The following is a 19,662-nucleotide window of genomic DNA, read 5'->3' on the forward strand; positions in this document are numbered from 1 at the left end:
TTCCCAGGATATATATCCTGAAGGACATCAAGTGTCTGTATTACAAAGCTTTGAAGTTATTTCTGTTGTACACTAAACATTGAAAAAACCCTGCAGTGAAATTTAAATGCAGCTTCCCTATTTTGTGTTACCTACACTCCATCACTCCTTTTGATTCCCTCATTTTGTCTGTCACTGAACAAGATTTTAGGTGTAAATGGCCTTGCTTCTTCTGAGAATCCTTCTTGCAAACCTTTCTCGTACTACATTTTAGGTTGTATTCAGAATCTAATTCTGAAGGCAAAATAATTATTAAGGATCTGTTTAAGGGTAGATATTTTGAAAAGTTTTTGTCTGATATAAGGTAGTATTGAAGCAACTAAGACTACGATTATATTAGTGTGCATCTTTCCTAAGAAGTAAAAACAAATTTGCCCACCTGTTTGGCATTCTTGAAGTAATTTGTAACTGCTAATATGAGAAACTCTTCAGGACAGCTTAATCTTTAATCTTCCAGATAATCTGGAAGTTTATCATGCTTAAATTAAGCTTGGTTTGTTTGGGCTTTTTGTTTTGGTTTTTTTTTTTTTTTTTTGGTCCTTTGTGGTTTTTTTCAAATGTTCTGGCTAACACATTTGAACTAACAAGCCTTAGAACTCTAAAACAGAGAAATGGACTTCACTATGTAAAATTAGCTAAGGACCACTGGAAAGTCTAAACTTCCAACTCCACTAGGTAATTAACATGGACTAAAACTACTTCATCAGAATTGTAAGCTTCAACTTAAAATTATATCGCAAAAAACCCATTTAAAGTGATGCAAGCTCTTCTCAAAAACATTAATTTCATTTTTTTATTATTTAATAATGCTATCTCCTGAGGTATTGTATTCAAAATATTTCCATGCTCTTGAAGAAATGTGAAATGAGTGTGTGTGTGTGTGCTTTGTTTTTATTTTGTTTTTTTAAGAGAGTCCTTAATACGGACTGCATTCCAGTGTCTTCAGCTCGTTGTGACCGACTTCCTTCCTACAATGCCATGTACTTGTCTGCAGATAGTTGTTGAAGTTGCAGGAAGCTTTGGACTTCACAATCAAGAGCTAAATATTAGCTTAACTTCAATTGGCTTGCTGGTGAGTTTTGTATTAACCTACAGTGATGCTGCTTCTGGCTTTCATTTTTGCCTTTCTTTTTAAATGAAAACTTACCTGTAGTCAGTTATACAAATGAAAGCCACAACCTAGCTTTTTGGGTTCTTACTGAGCTCCCATGCTGTCATTTTGAATCATAGGTAAATTGAGTGAGCACATCCTACCTTTAATGTCCATGGCTCCTGCCTTACTAAAAGAAATAGTATTGCATTGTAAGCATGTTCATCGCTATCTTATTTTAATGCATCTTTTGTGTCCCCATAATGGGATCCTAAAAGCTGAGAAGAGTAATTTTTGGACCTTGCAATATTTATCTGCTGATCCTATTTCACCAGTGTAGGGAAATTAGTATCTTGATGTACTTTGCAACATACTTTGTGAGAATAAGAGGCAATTTATTTCATGATCATTAAAGCATTACCCTGTTTTTATTGTACAACACCATATGTCTTATTTATTTTGTAGTGGAATATTTCAGATTATTTTTTCCAAAGAGGTGAAATAATTGAAAAGGAGCTAAACAAAGAAGAAGCAGTGTTGCAGAAACAGGCAGAAGAAAAAGGAGTGTTGCTGAACAGACCTTTCCATCCTGCATCACCATTTGACTGCCTTTGGTTATGCTTGTATGCCAAACTTGGTGAACTGTGTGTGGATCCCCGGCCTGCAGTTAGAAAGAGCGCCGGGCAGACATTGTTTTCTACTATTGGTGCTCATGGAACTTTACTGCAACATTCAACATGGCACACAGTAATATGGAAGGTATGATGTGTAAGCTTCCTCTTAAGGTTTTATAAAGAGCATTTATGTTCTATTAACCATTGACCATTTAATAACCATTATCCCTTAGATAATTTATTAGGACTTTCTAAAGATAACATAAGGTGGCAGAAATCTGATCTCTTGAGATTTTGGGAATGTTTTTTACACTTTGTTGTCTCTAGCTTTAAAGCCTCTTTTAAAACACAGTTTTAATATCCTAATTACTTGGGTTCAGGAGTTTGATAAAAAGATGGTTTCCTTCCTACAAAAATTAATGACTTAGCTTTTGTGTGAAAATGGAGATGTTTGAGGGTTATGTGACTGGGCTGATCTGATACTAGATGGAGCCTTGCTTTCCATTCTGATTTGAGTCTTTCAAGAGGAACTATCAAATGCTGTGTTCTAAGTCACGGTCGTGTTTGTTGTGCTTTAGGCTGTATTTGAGCCTGGCTATTATACCTGTGAAGTGTCTGAGATCCACTGGTTTTAGCATTCTCTTGGTGCTGACACAGTTCTTGGTGGGTTTGAGTGTGCTATTTCCATCCCTTCTCAAGTGGCCATCAGTTGACTGTTAATCTTGACTGCTGTGGAAACTGTTTAGAACAAGGGAATTTTCAGGGTGACATAGTGACAGAAAGGATAATGAAAGAATTACTGGTTTTTGTTGGTTTGCTATGAATACAACTATGTTATTTGAAAAGTTGCATTTTTCCTCTTTTTTTCTGGCTATTACAGGTTTTATTTCACCTGTTGGATAGGGTTCGAGAATCTTCTACGACAGCTGACAAAGAGAAGATTGAATCAGGAGGAGGCAACATTCTCATTCATCATTCAAGGGATACAGCTGAGAAACAGTGGGCTGAGACATGGGTACTAACACTGGCTGGAGTTGCAAGAATATTTAACACTAGGAGATACTTACTGCAGCCTCTAGGTAAAATTTATAGATATTAAAAGACACAGTGATAAACTTTCTGCTTTTTTATGTTATTTTCAGTTAATGTACTGGGCAAGAAGCTTAGTCTTAGCTCAAAAATGTTTTTTGTTGTGTCGCCTCTAATGTTTTGAAATTTATGGCATTACTAATTCATGCTTCATAGAGCCAAAAATTGTAACTACAGATTTCCGCTGTCACAGTACTTGAGATTAAATCTCAGTAGTCACAATTCAGTCCCAATTCTATGTGATAAATAGCTTTAAATTATAGTAGATTGATAACAATAATACTTTGTCTTTTCTTTGTTCTTGTCAGAACATGCTTTTCCTTTTATCTGTGTAAGGGAATGCTACACTTGCCTGTAACTCTTGTGTGGCATCAGTGTCAAATTTAACAGTACTCTGAGAATATAAAGAGAACTTATCTGTAAAGTCAGTGGAGTATTGGACATTTACATTGTTCAGCTGTATGTAGTAATATTTTTCAATGTCTTGATAATTTCTACAAGGAAAAAATGCAAAAGGAATAGAGAATATATAGTTTACGAAGAAAAGTCCTCATTAGATTAATCTACCTACAGCATCCTATAGTATGCAATTAATCTATATTAACCAAAATTAAATAAATTATTGTATTTCATTTTGGTCATTTGTGATACAAATGACAGCTAGTAAGTGTATCACTTATTTTCAGAAATGTGGTAGAATTTAGGCTATATTAAACTTGAGTTAAATTTGAATAAAAAAATTAGAACTACTTTAATTATTCAAACCTTGTAATTAGCAATATAGGAAATTGAAGGTTAAGGCTAAATTTAATGAAAAACTCAAATGCCTCAAATGAAATCTTTCCACAATACAATTATCAGAGCATTTTAAAATAAATTCTTTATAAATGAGTACTTGCATTATTTTGACCCTAATTCCTTGTTTGGGCTTAAACTTTCTTAACATCAACAGGCATCTAGTATGTTTAAGAATAAATCTGGTTTACTCTACTGAATGAAGAAAATAAATTTTACTGGTAGGGGATGTAGTATGTGATTTTTTTTGCTATCAAATTATATATAAAAGTCAAGATATAAAAGTCAAGTGGCCACCTAATCTCTTGAAATTTCTGTGTATTAGACTAACAAGTACATGGGCAGCCTTTTAGAGAGGCAGAGTGGGTGGGAATGGGAATAGGAAGCAAGTTCCAAAATTATTTTTTCCCTCCTCTCTCTTTTTTTAAATAGGAGACTTTTCCCAAGCCTGGGATGTTCTTCTTGATCACATCCAGTCAGCAGCACTTAGCAAAAATAATGAAGTTTCCTTGGCTGCTCTGAAAAGCTTCCAGGAAATCCTACAAATTGTTTCTCCTGTTCGAGACTCTGAGAAACCTGAGACACCACCTGCCATCAATGTTTCTGTACCTTTGGTGGTAGGGACAGCTACTGCCACTAGTCTTGGCAGATCATTCATGAGAACTGACTCCATAGGAGAAAGAATAGGAAGATATAATGGATCTGAACCTCCTGTAATAACAGATGAGATTGAAGATTTGAATCTCTGGTGGGCAGCCTGGAACAGCTGGTACAGGATTGGATCAGAAAGTACAAGGCCTCCAATTACTTGTGATAAATTGACTTTCATTCCCAGCCAGCCTTTTCTTACAGCTTTAATTCAGATATTCCCAGCTCTTTACCAGCACATCAAAACTGGTTTCAGCATGGATGATCTCCAAAAGCTGGGTGTCATTTTGCACGGTGCTGTTTCAGTTCCAATCAGTTCAGATGCTTCCCCTTTCATCCTTCCATCTTACACTGAAGCAGTTCTGACAAGTTTACAGGAAGCGGTGCTTACAGCTTTAGATGTTTTACAAAAGGTAATAATGCAATTTCTAGTGTGTGAAAGGTAAACTACATGGTGTGCTACTACTGCTCTACAGAACTATATTGGGGTGATTTAAACATGATTTATAAAATTATTTATAATTGCACAGCATGTTGTATTTTAACAATCGATTTCCATTCCTGCTGCAAAATAGATGCTCTGCATTGAAAGGAATGGTGCTACCTTTATGAAATGTGCTTTTGCTTGATTGCAGAAGTACCTTAAGTGTTGTGCTGTGTTTGTAGCCATTTACATGTCCATCTAATATTCAAGTACTGTTGATGTTGATACTGTTGATACTGAAGGTCTGTACATGGAGATGGAAGAGCAGTCCTACAAACTGTTCCATATGATGTCCAGGTGCTGCCATGAACAGTCTAGAAAAAACAGTGATTGTGAGAGCTTAAAGTTTACACAAAGCATAAAATATAGAAGGTTTTCTGGCAGATTACCTACATTCTTGACTCTTATTAATCAGTTATTTAAGGAAAATGCTGCATCTCTGCTTAAGAAATTCTTTCTATAGAACTCATTCCCTGAAAGCCAAAAAAAAGAAAATAGTACTGCTTGTTTCTTTCTTTTTTGCAGTTGTAAAATACCTCCTTGCAAAATTCAGTGCTCATTCACAAAACTTATTTATTCAAAAGAAGCAGAGTTGATAATGAGTTAAGTCATGCATTTATATTAAGCACTACTTTTAAAAAAACACACCCCTCTCCCTTCCCCCAAAAAACCCCAACAAAATAAACTTACTTGGGAAATGCCAGAATTAAAATATGTACATGACCTGGCTTCATTCCCTTTGGGCTTTCATGTTAGGACTACTTTGCTTAACTGTGCGACCATATATTCCCGCCCTGCTGCTGTCAGGATGCTGCCCCGTTTAGCTCATGGAACGCATGGTGGGTGCCAAACGAGCAGCAATTCAGTGTCTTGTTTCCTCCTTTGCTTAGTGTGAGCAAGGTATATATATATGCAAACAAGGTAGAATAATTACCTTGCAGCCATTCTTTTAGCTGATGGTTTTAACAAATATTCATTAATGTATTTTGAAAACAGAGGTGTAAGAATGGCATCATAAAAAGACTTAGGTTGGAAAGAACCTTAAAGGTTATCTAGTTCCAACCACCCCTGCCATAGAAATGCTGTGAAGTGAATTATTTTGTTTAAATTTGAATTCAGTTTGCTTGGATAGAAGTTGGTATTAAATCTCAGTTTTGTATGTGGGTGTTTAAATAACGTGAAGTTGTTTTAAAGCCAGTCATGTCTACATTTTCATCCTTTTCCAGTCAGGCTTGACCCTTTTCTGTCCTCCCTTTTCCAGCAGGTCAGTCTAGCCCAAACCCTGTTTTTCCCATTTGATCAGTCTATTTAGTTATCTCAGATTTTTCTGTTTTTCAGTCTCCTTATCCAGATGATCTTAATTTCCAAAGGCTGCAGGCATTAGGGCTTCTCAAAGAAGGGGTTACTAAAGTTTTTAACATGGGGGAAAACTGCACATTATTATACTCTTGTTCTTGTCAAGTTGTTTTAGCTGCAATAACTCTACATGAGAAAGTGAGACATATTCCCTTCCCCACTCCCAGTGTCACTGAGTTACCATGGCAGTTATAAGCCTTTGCAAATACAGACTTCCATTAGATGGTACCTCAAACCTCCCGTCTGACCTATAGTTATTTTACTAACACAACAGCACTGAAGTTCCTAAAAACATTTCAGTATTTTTGGACATCAGTAAGTTCTGTGAAGTTGCGTGATTGCTCCTCTTGGCTGTATGAACACAGTACAGTTCACATGGCAAGGCAGCCAGACAGTGCTGATGTGAAGCAAAGGCCGTGAGTCAAATGGTTTTGCTTTAGACCAGAGTACCTTCTTCCTCTCTTGAAATCAATTGATATTCTCAGGAGTTGACACAGAAAGCATTAAGGCAGGAGTACACAGTGGAAGCATTAGAGTATGTAAATATTTGCAATCTTTGAAACAAAACATTTCTTTGTGTTTGCATGTAGCATCAAGTTCTTTGCTGATACAGGAAGACTTGGGTCAGTTCTGATTTTCTCTGAAGTTGTGGAACAACTTTGCAGTTTGAATAGCGTAAAAAAACCTAACATTTTTCAGATTAAGCCCTGACTAGTTAAATAAATATATTTTATAATGTGATTCCACTAACAAAGGACATCATTGCAACACAAGAGCATGGGAATGGGAGGGATCTTTGCATTGCTTTTCAGTCTTCCATATGTTGAGACCATTTTACACCCTTTGGTTTGTTCTTTTTATTTCTCATTAGAACTCATATTCTAGGCTTTTGCTGCTGTAGTATAGGGGAGTTTGGGGTTTTTTGGGTCATGTAAATACATTGTTACTGAAATGTTTTACGTTTTAAAGCAAGATTATAAGTTTTAGCTATGCCAAACCATATAATTCTCATTTTTTTTCTATTCCTTTCTATAAGACACTCTTTCTACTACTTTTTGAAGCCTTCTATGATTTACTTCTGAGATTTAAATGTTTATTGAAGTAGAACTTAAAGAAGATGTGGCTGAGATCTATTTACAAGACTTATGTAATACTTTATTTTACTGACAAGTCAAAGGAGAGTTTGTGAAGAAAAGTTATCTCTTATTGGATGAGATACCTGTATTTACTGAATTATATATGCCCAGGTATCTTGCAACTTGATTTACTTCAATAAAGTAATAAAATTTAATTTCCTTAACCTATTGGAACTATACACGATCTTTCATACAGCATGATTCTTGCACAGTCCTATAATGGGGAGTTTTCTGTAGGAGTTCCTTGTACTGATGAAGGTGTTAGAGCAAAAAGTCGAGAAATATATATTAAGCTAATGTATTTTCTTTTGATAAAGGCTATATGTGTGGGCTCAGAAGGTATGCAGATAATGTATCCTGCAATCTTTGATCAGCTACTGGCCTTTGTAGAATTTTCCTGCAAGCCTCCACAGTACGGACAGCTGGAAACAAAGCACATTGCAAATGCAAAGTATAATCAGGTAATTAATTAGAAATCTCACTCATTTCACTTGGCTGGAATTCAGCTTCAGATAGAGCATGTCCAGCAAGATACATTTGTTCAATCTGTAAAAACTGCATGTTGTGTAATAAGTTTTTTTTACATGCTTTTATCTTCTTTTACTCTCTTTGCATTTTTCTTTGCTTGTATACTTTATATTCCTTCATGTAGAAAAGGTCTGGCTTCAACACCAGACAAATGTGTCTGAGTTTGGACAATAATTAATCTAAAATAATTTGTCCTACAAGAGATACTAAATTTAACACAGAGACATAATATTTTTGATTGGAGACAATTCCCTCAAGCTTCAGATTTTTGACTTGCACATGCTGTAAAGAAATGGAACGTGTTCAATAATTCTTCTTATCTGTGTACACTGCTGTTCACTAAGCATGAGCATCTGATTCAGTGTAATCAAAGAGGTAACTATTATGTATGTATTAATTCTTCTTATTCTGTTTGTCCTGCAACACAATGGAATCACACTAGATACAACTATTTGCACCGGTGAGTTAAATTTCCTTAAAGATTGTCCTAATGTAGTTGTCTTGCTTAGACTGCAACATTTCTCCTACTTAAATGTACTTTACTTCAATGTAGAGTACATTTTCATAGCCAGACTATTTGTATTTGCGGTTTTGTGGCTTGGACCATATTTTTAGCAAACCTTGCATGCATTAAACTGAGAGTTCAGTGCAAAACAAACACTTTCTGTTCCTTAATTAATATATTTTCATGTATCATTTAGTAATTTGCTAATTCCTTTTCCTAGGCGGAATGGGTGGCATTGAATTACGTACCATTTGCAGAGAGATCATTGGAAGTTGTGGTGGACTTATACCAAAAGACAGCTTGCCACAAAGCTGTGGTAACAGAGAAGGTTCTTCAGAACATTATTAAGGTAAAAGTTTAACCTGCATGTGCTCTGAATTTAATGAGCTTATATTGAAAATCATGAGTTTTATTTTCAGTTAGTGTCAGCAAACGCTTCCTGGGAAGCTTCAAGCTGTAGTAAACAGATTGGTATTTTATGAAGAGGAGCAGCAGGGAATAATTTCTTTTAAAGCTGGAAGGCCATTTATTAATCTATTTGTACTGTTCTTAACTGGGTAATGTCAGCATCAGTATCTCAGTGTTATGATAAAAATTAACAAATGTGTTAGGCCACAAAATGTTAATCTTTGAAAGTGTTATACACCTGAGTGTGGTAAATAGGCCCCTTAGTAAATATGGCATTGAAGGCCAAAGCCCAGTTTTTGTAGACTGGCATAAACACTTTTCCAGAAGTCTGAAAAATAAGAATATGTCTGACCTGGCTTGTTTGCAATGACTTGACTGACATCAGGATTTTCCTGTATAGAAATTTAGAAACCTGAATGTGTTTAAAACAGGTGATATTACTTGAAATCTGTTGCGAATGAAATATTTGTATTTCAAAGTTAAAGGAGTTGTTTTCCACTTGGCTGTTTTAATGGGGTTGGTGAAACTGATAGAAATACCACTTTTTTGTAACATTTGCAGTTGATAACATGATCTACTGTGATATATGAAAATGCTTTAAAATTTATTTTTCATGTCTCTAAATCTTTTGCTGATTTAGAGAGGAATTAGATTTGACACATATGACCAAAAGCAGCAGAAAAAATAAAGTTCTGTTTATTTCTAGGTTAGATTCTAGCTGTCACAATTTTTTGCTATAGGGAATTAATTATAATTGACCCCCTTGTGAGAGTCAGAGCGAGTCTTTCTTCCTTTTGTTTTCCTCATATCAGAGACTGCACTAAAGGCATGGGGGTCATACATACAGTACCTGAATTTAGTCACTATGTATTTGAAATGTCAAATAAATAATTGGTTTTCCAAGATAACTTACTATCAGGTTCTAAAGTTTGACTAACAATACTAAAAAGAATGCATATAAATGTAAATAGTTCATATGTCTAATGCTTTAAAATTTATTAATTACTTTGTTTTATAGATACTGAAGATGGCTTTCTATATAAAAGGCTTAAAATTTGCTGTGCTTTCATCTGCTTTACATTTGAGTTGTATTGTAGCCTTTATCTTAGAATTTCACTAACTGTCCTTACTTTCTTATTTCATGTGGTTTAACAGTCAATAATGACCAGATTTCTTCCAGTGTTTATGTTCCAGTGTTTAAAGTTCAGCTTTACTAGGAAAAGTTTAAATGCAATGAGGCTTTTTTTCTTTACTGCAGAAGCACTTGGGATGGCTTTATAGGGACTGAATTCTCCGGAATACACTCGTGATAACAGACTGCCTGCAGACTCTTATGTGTTAGGAAAGGCCATTTGTCAGACTTAGCAGAAATAGTGGATGGCAATACAGAAAAGAAAATTAGTGTGTAATTTCATAGTGTAAATGATAATGGACCAGTTGTGACTTCTAACCTTGTATTTGGCTACAGACCTGTGCTTTAGCCAGCTGGTGTATGATAAATCATCTTCAGAATTGTATTTGTAAAGGGCCCTCTCATATACTAGCAGAAAAGGTAGGGATGTGTGCTGCCATCTATTAACTGTCCTCCGAGCTCTTGTGTAGAAACTTGCTGTAAGCTTAGATTTGTCTGAGCAACTATCAATTTTGTTTTGACTTTCATTTTGCAGACACTTAGGATACCTCTTAGTCTGAAGTACTCGTGTCCTTCTGAAAGCACATGGAAGCTAGCTGTGTCCTCTCTTCTCAAAGTTCTCTCCATTGGACTACCTGTTGCAAGGCAGCATGCATCTTCCGGAAAATTTGACAGTATGTGGCCAGAGCTAGCAAATACTTTTGAAGACTTTTTGTTCACTAAAAGGTAAACACAATTGTCCTTTTTTTAAATTTTTTAATGAAAAATATTCATTAGTAATTTGTTCACTGTATGTTTCAGTAGAGCTATTTGATATATGAAAATGGAGAAAAGGTAACCAATCTGTCTACTTCAAAAAGCTATACTTGAGAAAGTAGTACAAAAAGCTTCAATCAAAGGGAGAAGTGTAAGAGCAAGAAAGAGCTCAGCTGAACTCACAATATGGTATAATCTTTCTGAACAGGACAGGGGGCTCTGTGTGGACTCCCAAGGATGTTTACTCTGGATTTGGTAAAGAGTTGCTGATATGTACACAATTTGTTCCTTTCTTCACTTTGAACAGAGTTGCAACAGTATTTTTTTCTAATTAACAGCATTAACTACATGTAATTGTCCTAGTTCTATCTTGAAATACTACACTTAATGTGAATTTTTAAAAATTATTTAGTACACTGCTTTTCACATAGAAGCCCATAGTTATGTTGTATTTGTTTCTACCTAAGTTAAATTGACTGCACCTTAATAATTAACCACACTTTATTTATGATAGTTTTTGAAAAGTGTAGCTGAACAGTTATATTTATGACTATAAACATGGACAGATTCCTCTCAAGAATGGAACGCATTCTCCATCTACAGTGGGCAGGCTGAGAAAGTCCAGAAGTGAAAAATAGTAATGCTCAGAGACAGTTTAATCATAGAATCATAGAATGGTTTGAGTTGGAAAGGATCTTAAAGATCATCTAGTTCCAAACAGCCTGCCATAGGCACGACAGCCTCCACTAGGCCTGGTTGCTCAGATCCTCATCCAGCCTGGCCTTGAATCTATTCATTTGTTCAAACAAAAGACTAGAACATTAGCAAAACATCATAAATTTTCAGAATATAATAAAAGCTTGCTTCAGAGAAGAATTTTTTGTCCCTTGGCAATGGATGAAAACTTGCTTCAGTACAGCAAAGATTTTCTAGGTTAGACACTAAGGGTACTCTAAGGAAGGTTTGGTATTTTAGATAATTTCTTAGCAGTGGTATGGAATTTCCATCTTCTGTAAACATCTGGGGGCAAGCATCTTTTAGGAGTAGTTTAATTATATCTAATAGTGTTTTAGAATAAAGAACAAGGTGGAACATGAAAAATATAATTCCCTGATTTTCAGTAACAAATACATCTTTCTTTTTAACAGAAAACAGTAAGATTCTTCAGTGCCTTACACTAACATGCTGTGTGTTTAGTTTTGAAACACACAAAAGTTAGCAACCAAACACAGCTGTATTTACAAATGATGGATAAATAGCAGCTTGCCCAAAACAAACAAGCAAACAAAAAACAAATACCAATGAGAATTTATTTTAGAGACACATCCATTAGTGAAAATATGTAATAATGAATGGGTTTGGAATATCAGTAGGATTACATGACAATCAGGTGAAAAACCTTCCTATTGTTTTTGCATTTACTTGGAAGAAAATTCTATTAAGTAGGAGGACCTATAGAATAGAAAAGGTCATCCATGATGGCATAAAAGACACTGCAATCTTCCCAGGTTTTATTTTATGCTTCACTGTTTCTTTAATGTAAAGTAATCTTTGCAGTATCTTGCTTGGTTTTCTTTTCAGCTGCAGTTAGTATTCTTGCTACCATTCTGACACAGGCAGTCCACATCGGTTAACACCCCGTAATCTATATCCTTGTTTGGTGTACAGAATTCAAATGAAGGTTTTTCAGGTTATTGTAGAAGAATGTATGTTCACTTAAAAGTTGCTTTGGAAGTGCATATTACTATTTGTTGTAATTTAATTATTCCTAAATATTTGCAAAGCAAATTAAACATTTCAGTTTTGCATGTTCTTAGCTGAACAAGACTAGTTCTGCTACAATTTCTTGGTATTAAGTGTTCATAAATTCAGGGAAGCAAAATTATCCCAGCTCTTTAGTGTAATTTGGGATAATCCACTATCATCTGCATGACTTTCTGGCCAAATCTGTTTGTCTATAACAAATATGTTTAATTTATAGTGAGTGATTTATACTTTACTTAAGTTTTATTTCAAAAGTAGAAATTTCATCTTAATGTGTTGCTTGCTAAAAGCTATTACTTAGGTTAATTCTAATACCTTTTTTCATTTGTCATGTATGGGCAAATATTCTCTGGAGGTAAAAGAAAAATAGTATTTGTGCGAATATTTATGATGCTTTACAATGTCTGTCTTGACTTAAATCTGGTTTTGCCTCTTTAGCAACCGGAGTGTACACTATAATTTAACGTACAAAATGTGTTTTAGAGAAATTTTTTCATCACAATTAAAGATGTCCTTAGAAAAGTGTAGGAAACTTTTTTCACTTAGACAGTTCAAAGTTTAAATTAATTTAAAGCACTAAAATTAGGCCAGTATATTGTAGAACCACATGGCTACAGCAAGATCATTTGACCTGTTAGTATAATTAATGGCCACTAGCATTATGCTTTCCAGGTTTGTTGTGAGAAGATAAATTTTGCGTATTAGTTGTATTTTGTGTGGCCACAGAATATCTGCAGTTGTTTTGTTTTTTTTACCTCCCTAATGCTCATCTTTCTCTAAATAGCAGTTTGCCTTCCAAGTGTATGGTTCTCCTACATACAGTTAGAGCCTTGTCCCTTGGTATCTTTAGGATAGATAGATAGTTTTTGTTCTTGCTATTAGCCTGAGCCTTGTGTTCCTAAAAACCATTAAAGCTGAAAAGGGAATACATCTTCCTCATGCCACTAGTCAGGACAATTAGTAATAGCAGTCATTTCTCCTTTTCTTCATCCTCTTCATTCTCCTCCTCCTCCCCATATTGCTACTGAAGCATATCTCTCTCGCTGTGATGTAAGGAGAGCTCTAGAGATAGCTGTGGAAGTTCCCCACATTGAGGTAATTCTCTTCTTATTTTCTTTGCTAAAATCTTCCTGCACTTTGTGCAAGATGCTGTGAGACTACCCTTGGCAGGAAGGGCAACTTGTCCTTTTTGGTTTGAAATTTGCTAAATTTTATCTTCTAGTGGTTTATAATTGCAGTTTACTTAGTCTCTTAAATGTGTAGTTGTTCTGCTTGTAAGGAAATTGAATGCAGAATTTTCAAATTTAGTGTGTTCTTTCAATTTTTTTTGTAATTCTAATAGAAAACATATGCTGTTTATAATGGTGCCTTATTCCAGGGTAATTTGAGAGAATCTATTCACTCTTTTGAAAGTAACAACTAAAATTTATTGCTGAGTTGACATGCATGTCATCCTTCAGGTTGCAGGGGAAGGCAGTGAGAATGTACTTTCCAGCTATCCATCCTTTATTTAAGAACAGCCAGGTTGTATAGAACTGGTTTTGGTGTGTTTCCTGATTTATTTGTATTAACAATGAGTTATGTTTTTTAAAACTTCTGGTACTACTTGGATTTTTGTCCGTAACACCAAATCAATTAACCAAGCCATAGCTGAGAAGAGGAGAGTGCTTTTAGTTAGATTTGTGACTTGTAAACTTGAATTGGTTTTAGTAACTCTGCTGAACCTGTCCAAGTGGCTTTACTGCAGCTGTGAGTCAGGTCATCGCTGGTGGCTTTCCAACTTGCAAATGTGTCACACAGGACAGGGAGGTTATTAAGTTAGGTGCAGGAGTGTACAAATCTGACTAAGGCCAGCATGGATTGAAAAGGTTCTGAAGCACAAAGAATTTGGGAAATGCAGTTCAGCTGACTGCCCAAGAGGCTGACAGTAAGACAGAGTAACTCCATTACCACATTATCTGGAGTTTTAGCATTCTCTAACATGCCACCCCTTGTGACAGGAATAGTTATATATATACACTTAAACCTGAATATGGTTAGAACAGAAAATCCACTTTCTTATGCTGGCATTCTGTAGTTTTTCCTAAGCTCTTTGTTTCAATGAAATTGCAATGGTATGTCACAAAACCCCCTTCTTTTTCTTCTTTCAGTCTTGATATATTTTTATACTCCTCACTTTCCACTATTAAATGTTCTAGATGTTCTGTGCTGTTGTCTGTCCAGGCTATATGCAAAGCTAGGTAAATGGTTTCCTTTTCTATGTCCTCTTCAAACCTTTGTTCTCCAAGCCTGACTTAGCACTGCTGGGATGGTTCTAAATATGAAACAGCTGCATCTCTAAAAGACTCGCCAAAAGCCTTAATGCAGTCAGTCTTCCTAACAACACTGCATAACAGATTTGATTAGGTTTTTTTCCTTTAGCTTTCATTAAAATATGCCAGTGCACATTGCCTTATTTTTGTATGCATGTTCTCCAGGTTTCTACCTGGCTGAGCATTGGGTAGAAAAATGAAATTATCTCACATTATTTCTAATTTATGAGATTATTTCACATTATTTCACAAATTATTTCACATTATTTCTAAATTTTTAACCAGTATTTAAAACATTTTTCTAATCTAACTCGTAACTCTTCTAGTCACCGTGATTCTAGAAATCATATGTGTAGATAGCCTAATATTGTTTCTGGCATTGAAACTGAGTTGGCATTGATTAGAGAAGAGGTCACTGTAGTTTGAACCCTTAAATTAAAGCTCTGTGAATAGCTGAATTTAAAATAGTGAACCTCCTCGCCTCAGCATGGTCCCACCTCTGTCTTTGGGATAGGAACAGAATTTCAAGCCAGCTATGGGGCTAAATGAGAAGGGATACTCACTGATGTTTAAAAAGTACAAAACACAGCAGAAATTGTCTCTGCAGCTTTGTACAATAAGAAATTTCAAATATAGCCAGGAGAGCCCAGGTAAATGAAAAAGGAAAGTGTTACTGTCATAGAGCATTAGCAACTTCCAAGACAGAAGTTTCAGCTTTTTTAAAAATTTTTTTAGAGCAAACGATGGCTGAGGACTCAATAATCTTGATTTTTGTCATAAATCAAGGTGACATTTAAAATTAATACATTTCATATAACTTAATTTACACAAAATTGTCTTCAGTAAGAAGCTGATGTGTTTATTATTTCATATTGTTCTTCTTTCCCAGAGGCTTTCATAGAAGCATGTCAAGCCACTATATACAATAAAATTCACCAAATATGTGTGTGTGTGTGTATATATATATATAATTTATTAGAGAGAAGTCTATGCTCACATGAGGGAAATAAATCAGTACTTTCCCAGAAGATGTTTCTGAGCAGAGTGCTGTGCACAGCAGGACTCTGGGTGCTTGTTAGGTCTTGGCTCTGGAGCCCTCCCTGTTCCGTGGGCAGGGGCTGGGAGCTCTGTACTGAGGAAAGTTTCTGCATCACACTCTTACCTTTCATGGCTGCTGACCCTCTGGTACGGTTTGGATATGTTGTGCTGGAACAGCAAAGCATTTGGCCCCTAGATAGATGTATCCACATAGACAAAAATCTATTTACTTGGGAATAATTTGCTACATGAATAAATATGTACCATAATTTGTAGTAGATAAGGGAGATCAGATATGGATGACTGGGCAGAAAAGCCTGAACACCTCAGCTCGGAAAGTGATCCTAAATTAGGAACTGCCAGATTGAAATCTTCCCATATTTCAACATGACCTGCATTTCTGTGCATCATAATAGCTTAAATTACTGTTGAAACATTTTGCATACTTAAAAACTGTGTGTTAGAAAAGGTACGGACTGAACAGCTACTTAATATTTTATTTTAAACTGTGTTTTCAACATAAAATTCCAAACTTCCTGACTCCCTAATACACAACCCAGTAATAAAGACAATAATTTAATATTTTATTCTTTGTGGTTTTTTTCAAGTCATACATGTAACACATGTCCGTTTCATAGATAAAGTGATCTAGAGTTTTTCTGCATAAAGTCTCTTTGAGGAGCAGAGATATATTTATTTTTCAAGCAGAAACATTGGTACATACAGAATACATTCCTAACTGTCAAAACTGAAAATCAGCTGTAGGTGTGAAGACTGATCTTCAGTGTGTTATGATAAGTATTCAGAAGATGGGGAGAAAAAAGCCTATCTAAGAACAATCTTATTAGTCTTTGTCAGCAATGTATAGGAGCATTGGAAGAAAAAAATCACTCAAAACAAAACATTTGTCAGCTAAAGGAATCAGATTTGAATGAGATTTCAAAACATTCAAGGTTCTTAAACTTTCATTTAAATTGGCAATGGGACAGAGGAGGTAGGCCAGATGAGTACCCTTCTGAAGACAAGATTGACACAGGTCTGCAGTCTTACCCTGGGCAGCTGCCTTGCCTGTGTGCACGTGCTTAGCTCTGAACTACTCACCACTTCTGGACATTTCATCTGAAAACAAAGTCATAAATATATCTAATGGAAGAACTCCAAGAAGTTCTACATTTTTTCAAAACTATTGTTTATAAAAGGGGTTTTTCTTTTAATAAAATTCATTAAGAATGAGAACAAATACATCATTTTAGTTAGCAGGGAAAAAAAAGGACATGGTAATATCCCATTAATGAAAGAAGTTTCATTAATGTAGAAGAAAATGTAAAATTTAAAAAAAAATTAAGATGTACCATTGAACTCAAAAGTATTTTTCTGGCATAGTGAGTGAAAAGACTAGGTTGCTCAAAGCTCCCATCCAACCTGATCTTTTGATCATTAATCATTACCATATAATAGTACCAACTTGATGCATGTAATAACTGTAAATATAATATACTTTTCCATACTTATCTTTTTACACATGTTGTAAATTTAAAATATAACACAGTATGTTTATTTTTAGTACACCTCCTGATAATCTCTCAATTCAAGAATTTCAGAAGAATGAGAGTATTGATGTTGAGGTAAGGAGCCTAAAACAAATAATACTGTTAAAATTAACAAGTTAGTGACATTCACAAGTTGCATTTTGTTCTGAAATAATTTCTTTAAAAGTTACCCTTTCATTACTTTTTCTGTGATACTGTTTTCATTTTTGAAAATAAGACAGGAAATTCATAGGTCCAGAGTTCAGCTGCTTCAGAGTGATGCAAAAAGTAGGAAGTGAGATGCCAAAAACTACTTCTTGTCATCTCAACTCCGAAACAGTATAGACTGGCTAAACCATAATATGTTTCTACCTCTAACTCATTATGTATCCTTATTTATTATGATATTGCTGAACATTTACACTGGTAATTGTAGACCAGAGAGAAAGCTGACAATTAAACCTGAAATGAGTGCTTTCTGTGTTGAGGGGGCAGTCAGCAGAAAGCCATTTTTTCTTAGACATTGTTGCCCTTAAGATATGTTCTCTATACTGAGAAGCTTTGGCATCAATGTAGAAATTGTGTGTAGTTTGTGCAGCAGAGATGGCTGTATGGTTGGTTGCATAAGGCTGAAGAAAATTAGGAGAAGATGATACCTGAAGTAAGGAGGGACTTCTCTCCTTTCACTCCAGGACAAAAAAATGTGGCAGAACAGAGATTAAGGGTACAAAGCAAAAGGAGTTGCAGAGAAGACATGGTAGTATCTGTGGTTTCATCCCATCATCTTTCCAGAGGGGTAGCTGGGACACAAAAATATCTGGATGAAAAGTGAGTGGTTCTGTCTGCAGTGAGCAGAACTCTCAAATCTGATGCATTAATTTATGGAGATCTAAACCCATTTTGTTCCTGAATGGGAGCATCAAGACAAGGATAGAGAGCATTTCTGTTAATTTGTATTGCCTTAAGCACGTTTAGATGTTAAATGTTTCTTCATACTAGATTTACAGTTTTAGTATTTAGAAAACCAATATAATATATGTAATTTATTTTAGGTGGTGCAGCTTATCAGCACAGAGATATTGCCATATGCTAATTTTATTCCTAAGGAATTTGTTGGTCAGATAATGACTATGCTCAATAAAGGCTCAATACATTCTCAGTCATCCTCCTTTACAGGTATGGTACTTGAATGACAAAAATTACAGTGTTTAAATCTACTAGAAAATAATTAAAATGTTGAGTACTTATTATGATATAGACTTGAAGTTCCCTGGCATGTATTCAGTAGAGACTGTTTGATATCCAGCTTTTTTATAAATTGTATTTTGTATTTTTTGCCAAGCTTTCCTTGCAATTTTTTGAAAATTACTTCCTTACTGCTTGGACAGTGTCATATATAATATTGTACTTGTGTTACTTTCTACATATTTCATTTTCCTTTGTGCCAGTTCTAATAGTAATTTCAGACAATTGTAAGACAGACATCCTGTTCTTAAAACCTGAATGACCTTAGTGTAACTATGGCTAGGTATAGCCATATACCTTCTCTGTCTTTAATAAAAAACATTTGTAGGGGTTTTTGGAAAGATGAAAAAAAATGAACATAAGCCATTACATAGAAAAATACTTAAATTGTACAGTACCAAATATGAGTATTTATGATGTAGGATTGCTTGCTGGTTTTAGATTATTTAATGTATTTTATAATTAAAGCAGTGTCAGGTATATGACATGTTACAGACAATATGTCATAATTCATATCTTATGTTCGGAACTATTGTGATTTTTGCACAGTCATTTTTTCTTAGAATGTGTTCTTAATATTTATTCTTATTACTGTTAATATTTTTTAATACTAGAGGAGTGATGACCATTTCTCAGCATATAATAAACTGATTGAAATGCAGCATCATGCACACTGAACAATTGAAATGCATCATTTTACTTTGACAGAAGCTGAAATAGATATTCGAATGAGAGAAGAGTTTTCTAAGGTGTGTTTTGAAACACTGCTCCAGTTTTCATTCAGTAATAAAGTTACAACTCCTCAAGAAGGCTACATCTCTAGAATGGCACTTTCTGTGCTCTTGAAAAGGTCACAGGATGTATTGCATCGCTACATAGAAGATGAGAGATTGAGTGGCAAATGTCCTCTTCCACGGTATGTGCATTGTTTTTAGAAAATAAGGGTATTACCAGGACTTTATGAGAAGAAGTTTGCATTCAAAATATCATTTAGTCATGAAAAAAATGAGGGGGGTGTGACAGAATGAAATTCAAAAGGCAGGGAAATGTTTACAGGGAAGATATTTCAAAGAAAGTGCTGGTACTCAGTTTTTTTAGAAAAACCTTTAAGTAACAATGGTCATCTTCTGTGCTGTTACAACAGTTTTCAGTTACTGAAAACAATATTTCTGCTATCTCCAGCACTGTATTTCG

General features: G+C 35.0%; 1 protein-coding gene across 5 annotated transcripts in view; it reads left to right on the forward strand.

The window, feature by feature from the left end:
- Nucleotides 1–19,662, forward strand: part of MON2 (MON2 homolog, regulator of endosome-to-Golgi trafficking) — a 64,268-nt gene that overhangs the window by 41,153 nt on the left and 3,453 nt on the right. Inside the window, exons 23-33 of one of the 5 annotated variants that reach the window (XM_030258801.4) lie at nt 949–1,111; nt 1,595–1,888; nt 2,624–2,822; nt 4,060–4,688; nt 7,569–7,712; nt 8,222–8,239; nt 8,505–8,633; nt 10,360–10,550; nt 17,259–17,319; nt 18,276–18,399; nt 19,177–19,384. In XM_030258801.4, coding sequence (XP_030114661.2) covers nt 949–1,111; nt 1,595–1,888; nt 2,624–2,822; nt 4,060–4,688; nt 7,569–7,712; nt 8,222–8,239; nt 8,505–8,633; nt 10,360–10,550; nt 17,259–17,319; nt 18,276–18,399; nt 19,177–19,384 — 2,160 coding nt within the window. Of the gene's footprint in view, nt 1–948; nt 1,112–1,594; nt 1,889–2,623; nt 2,823–4,059; nt 4,689–7,568; nt 7,713–8,221; nt 8,240–8,504; nt 8,634–10,359; nt 10,551–13,374; nt 13,518–17,243; nt 17,320–18,275; nt 18,400–19,176; nt 19,385–19,662 lie in introns of those variants that run through there. The other 4 variants (XM_030258790.4, XM_072922592.1, XM_030258824.4 and 1 more) reach the window with 4 other exon arrangements.

This window comes from Taeniopygia guttata, chromosome 1A (genome assembly GCF_048771995.1).
Source record: "Taeniopygia guttata chromosome 1A, bTaeGut7.mat, whole genome shotgun sequence".
NCBI lineage: Eukaryota > Metazoa > Chordata > Aves > Passeriformes > Estrildidae > Taeniopygia > Taeniopygia guttata.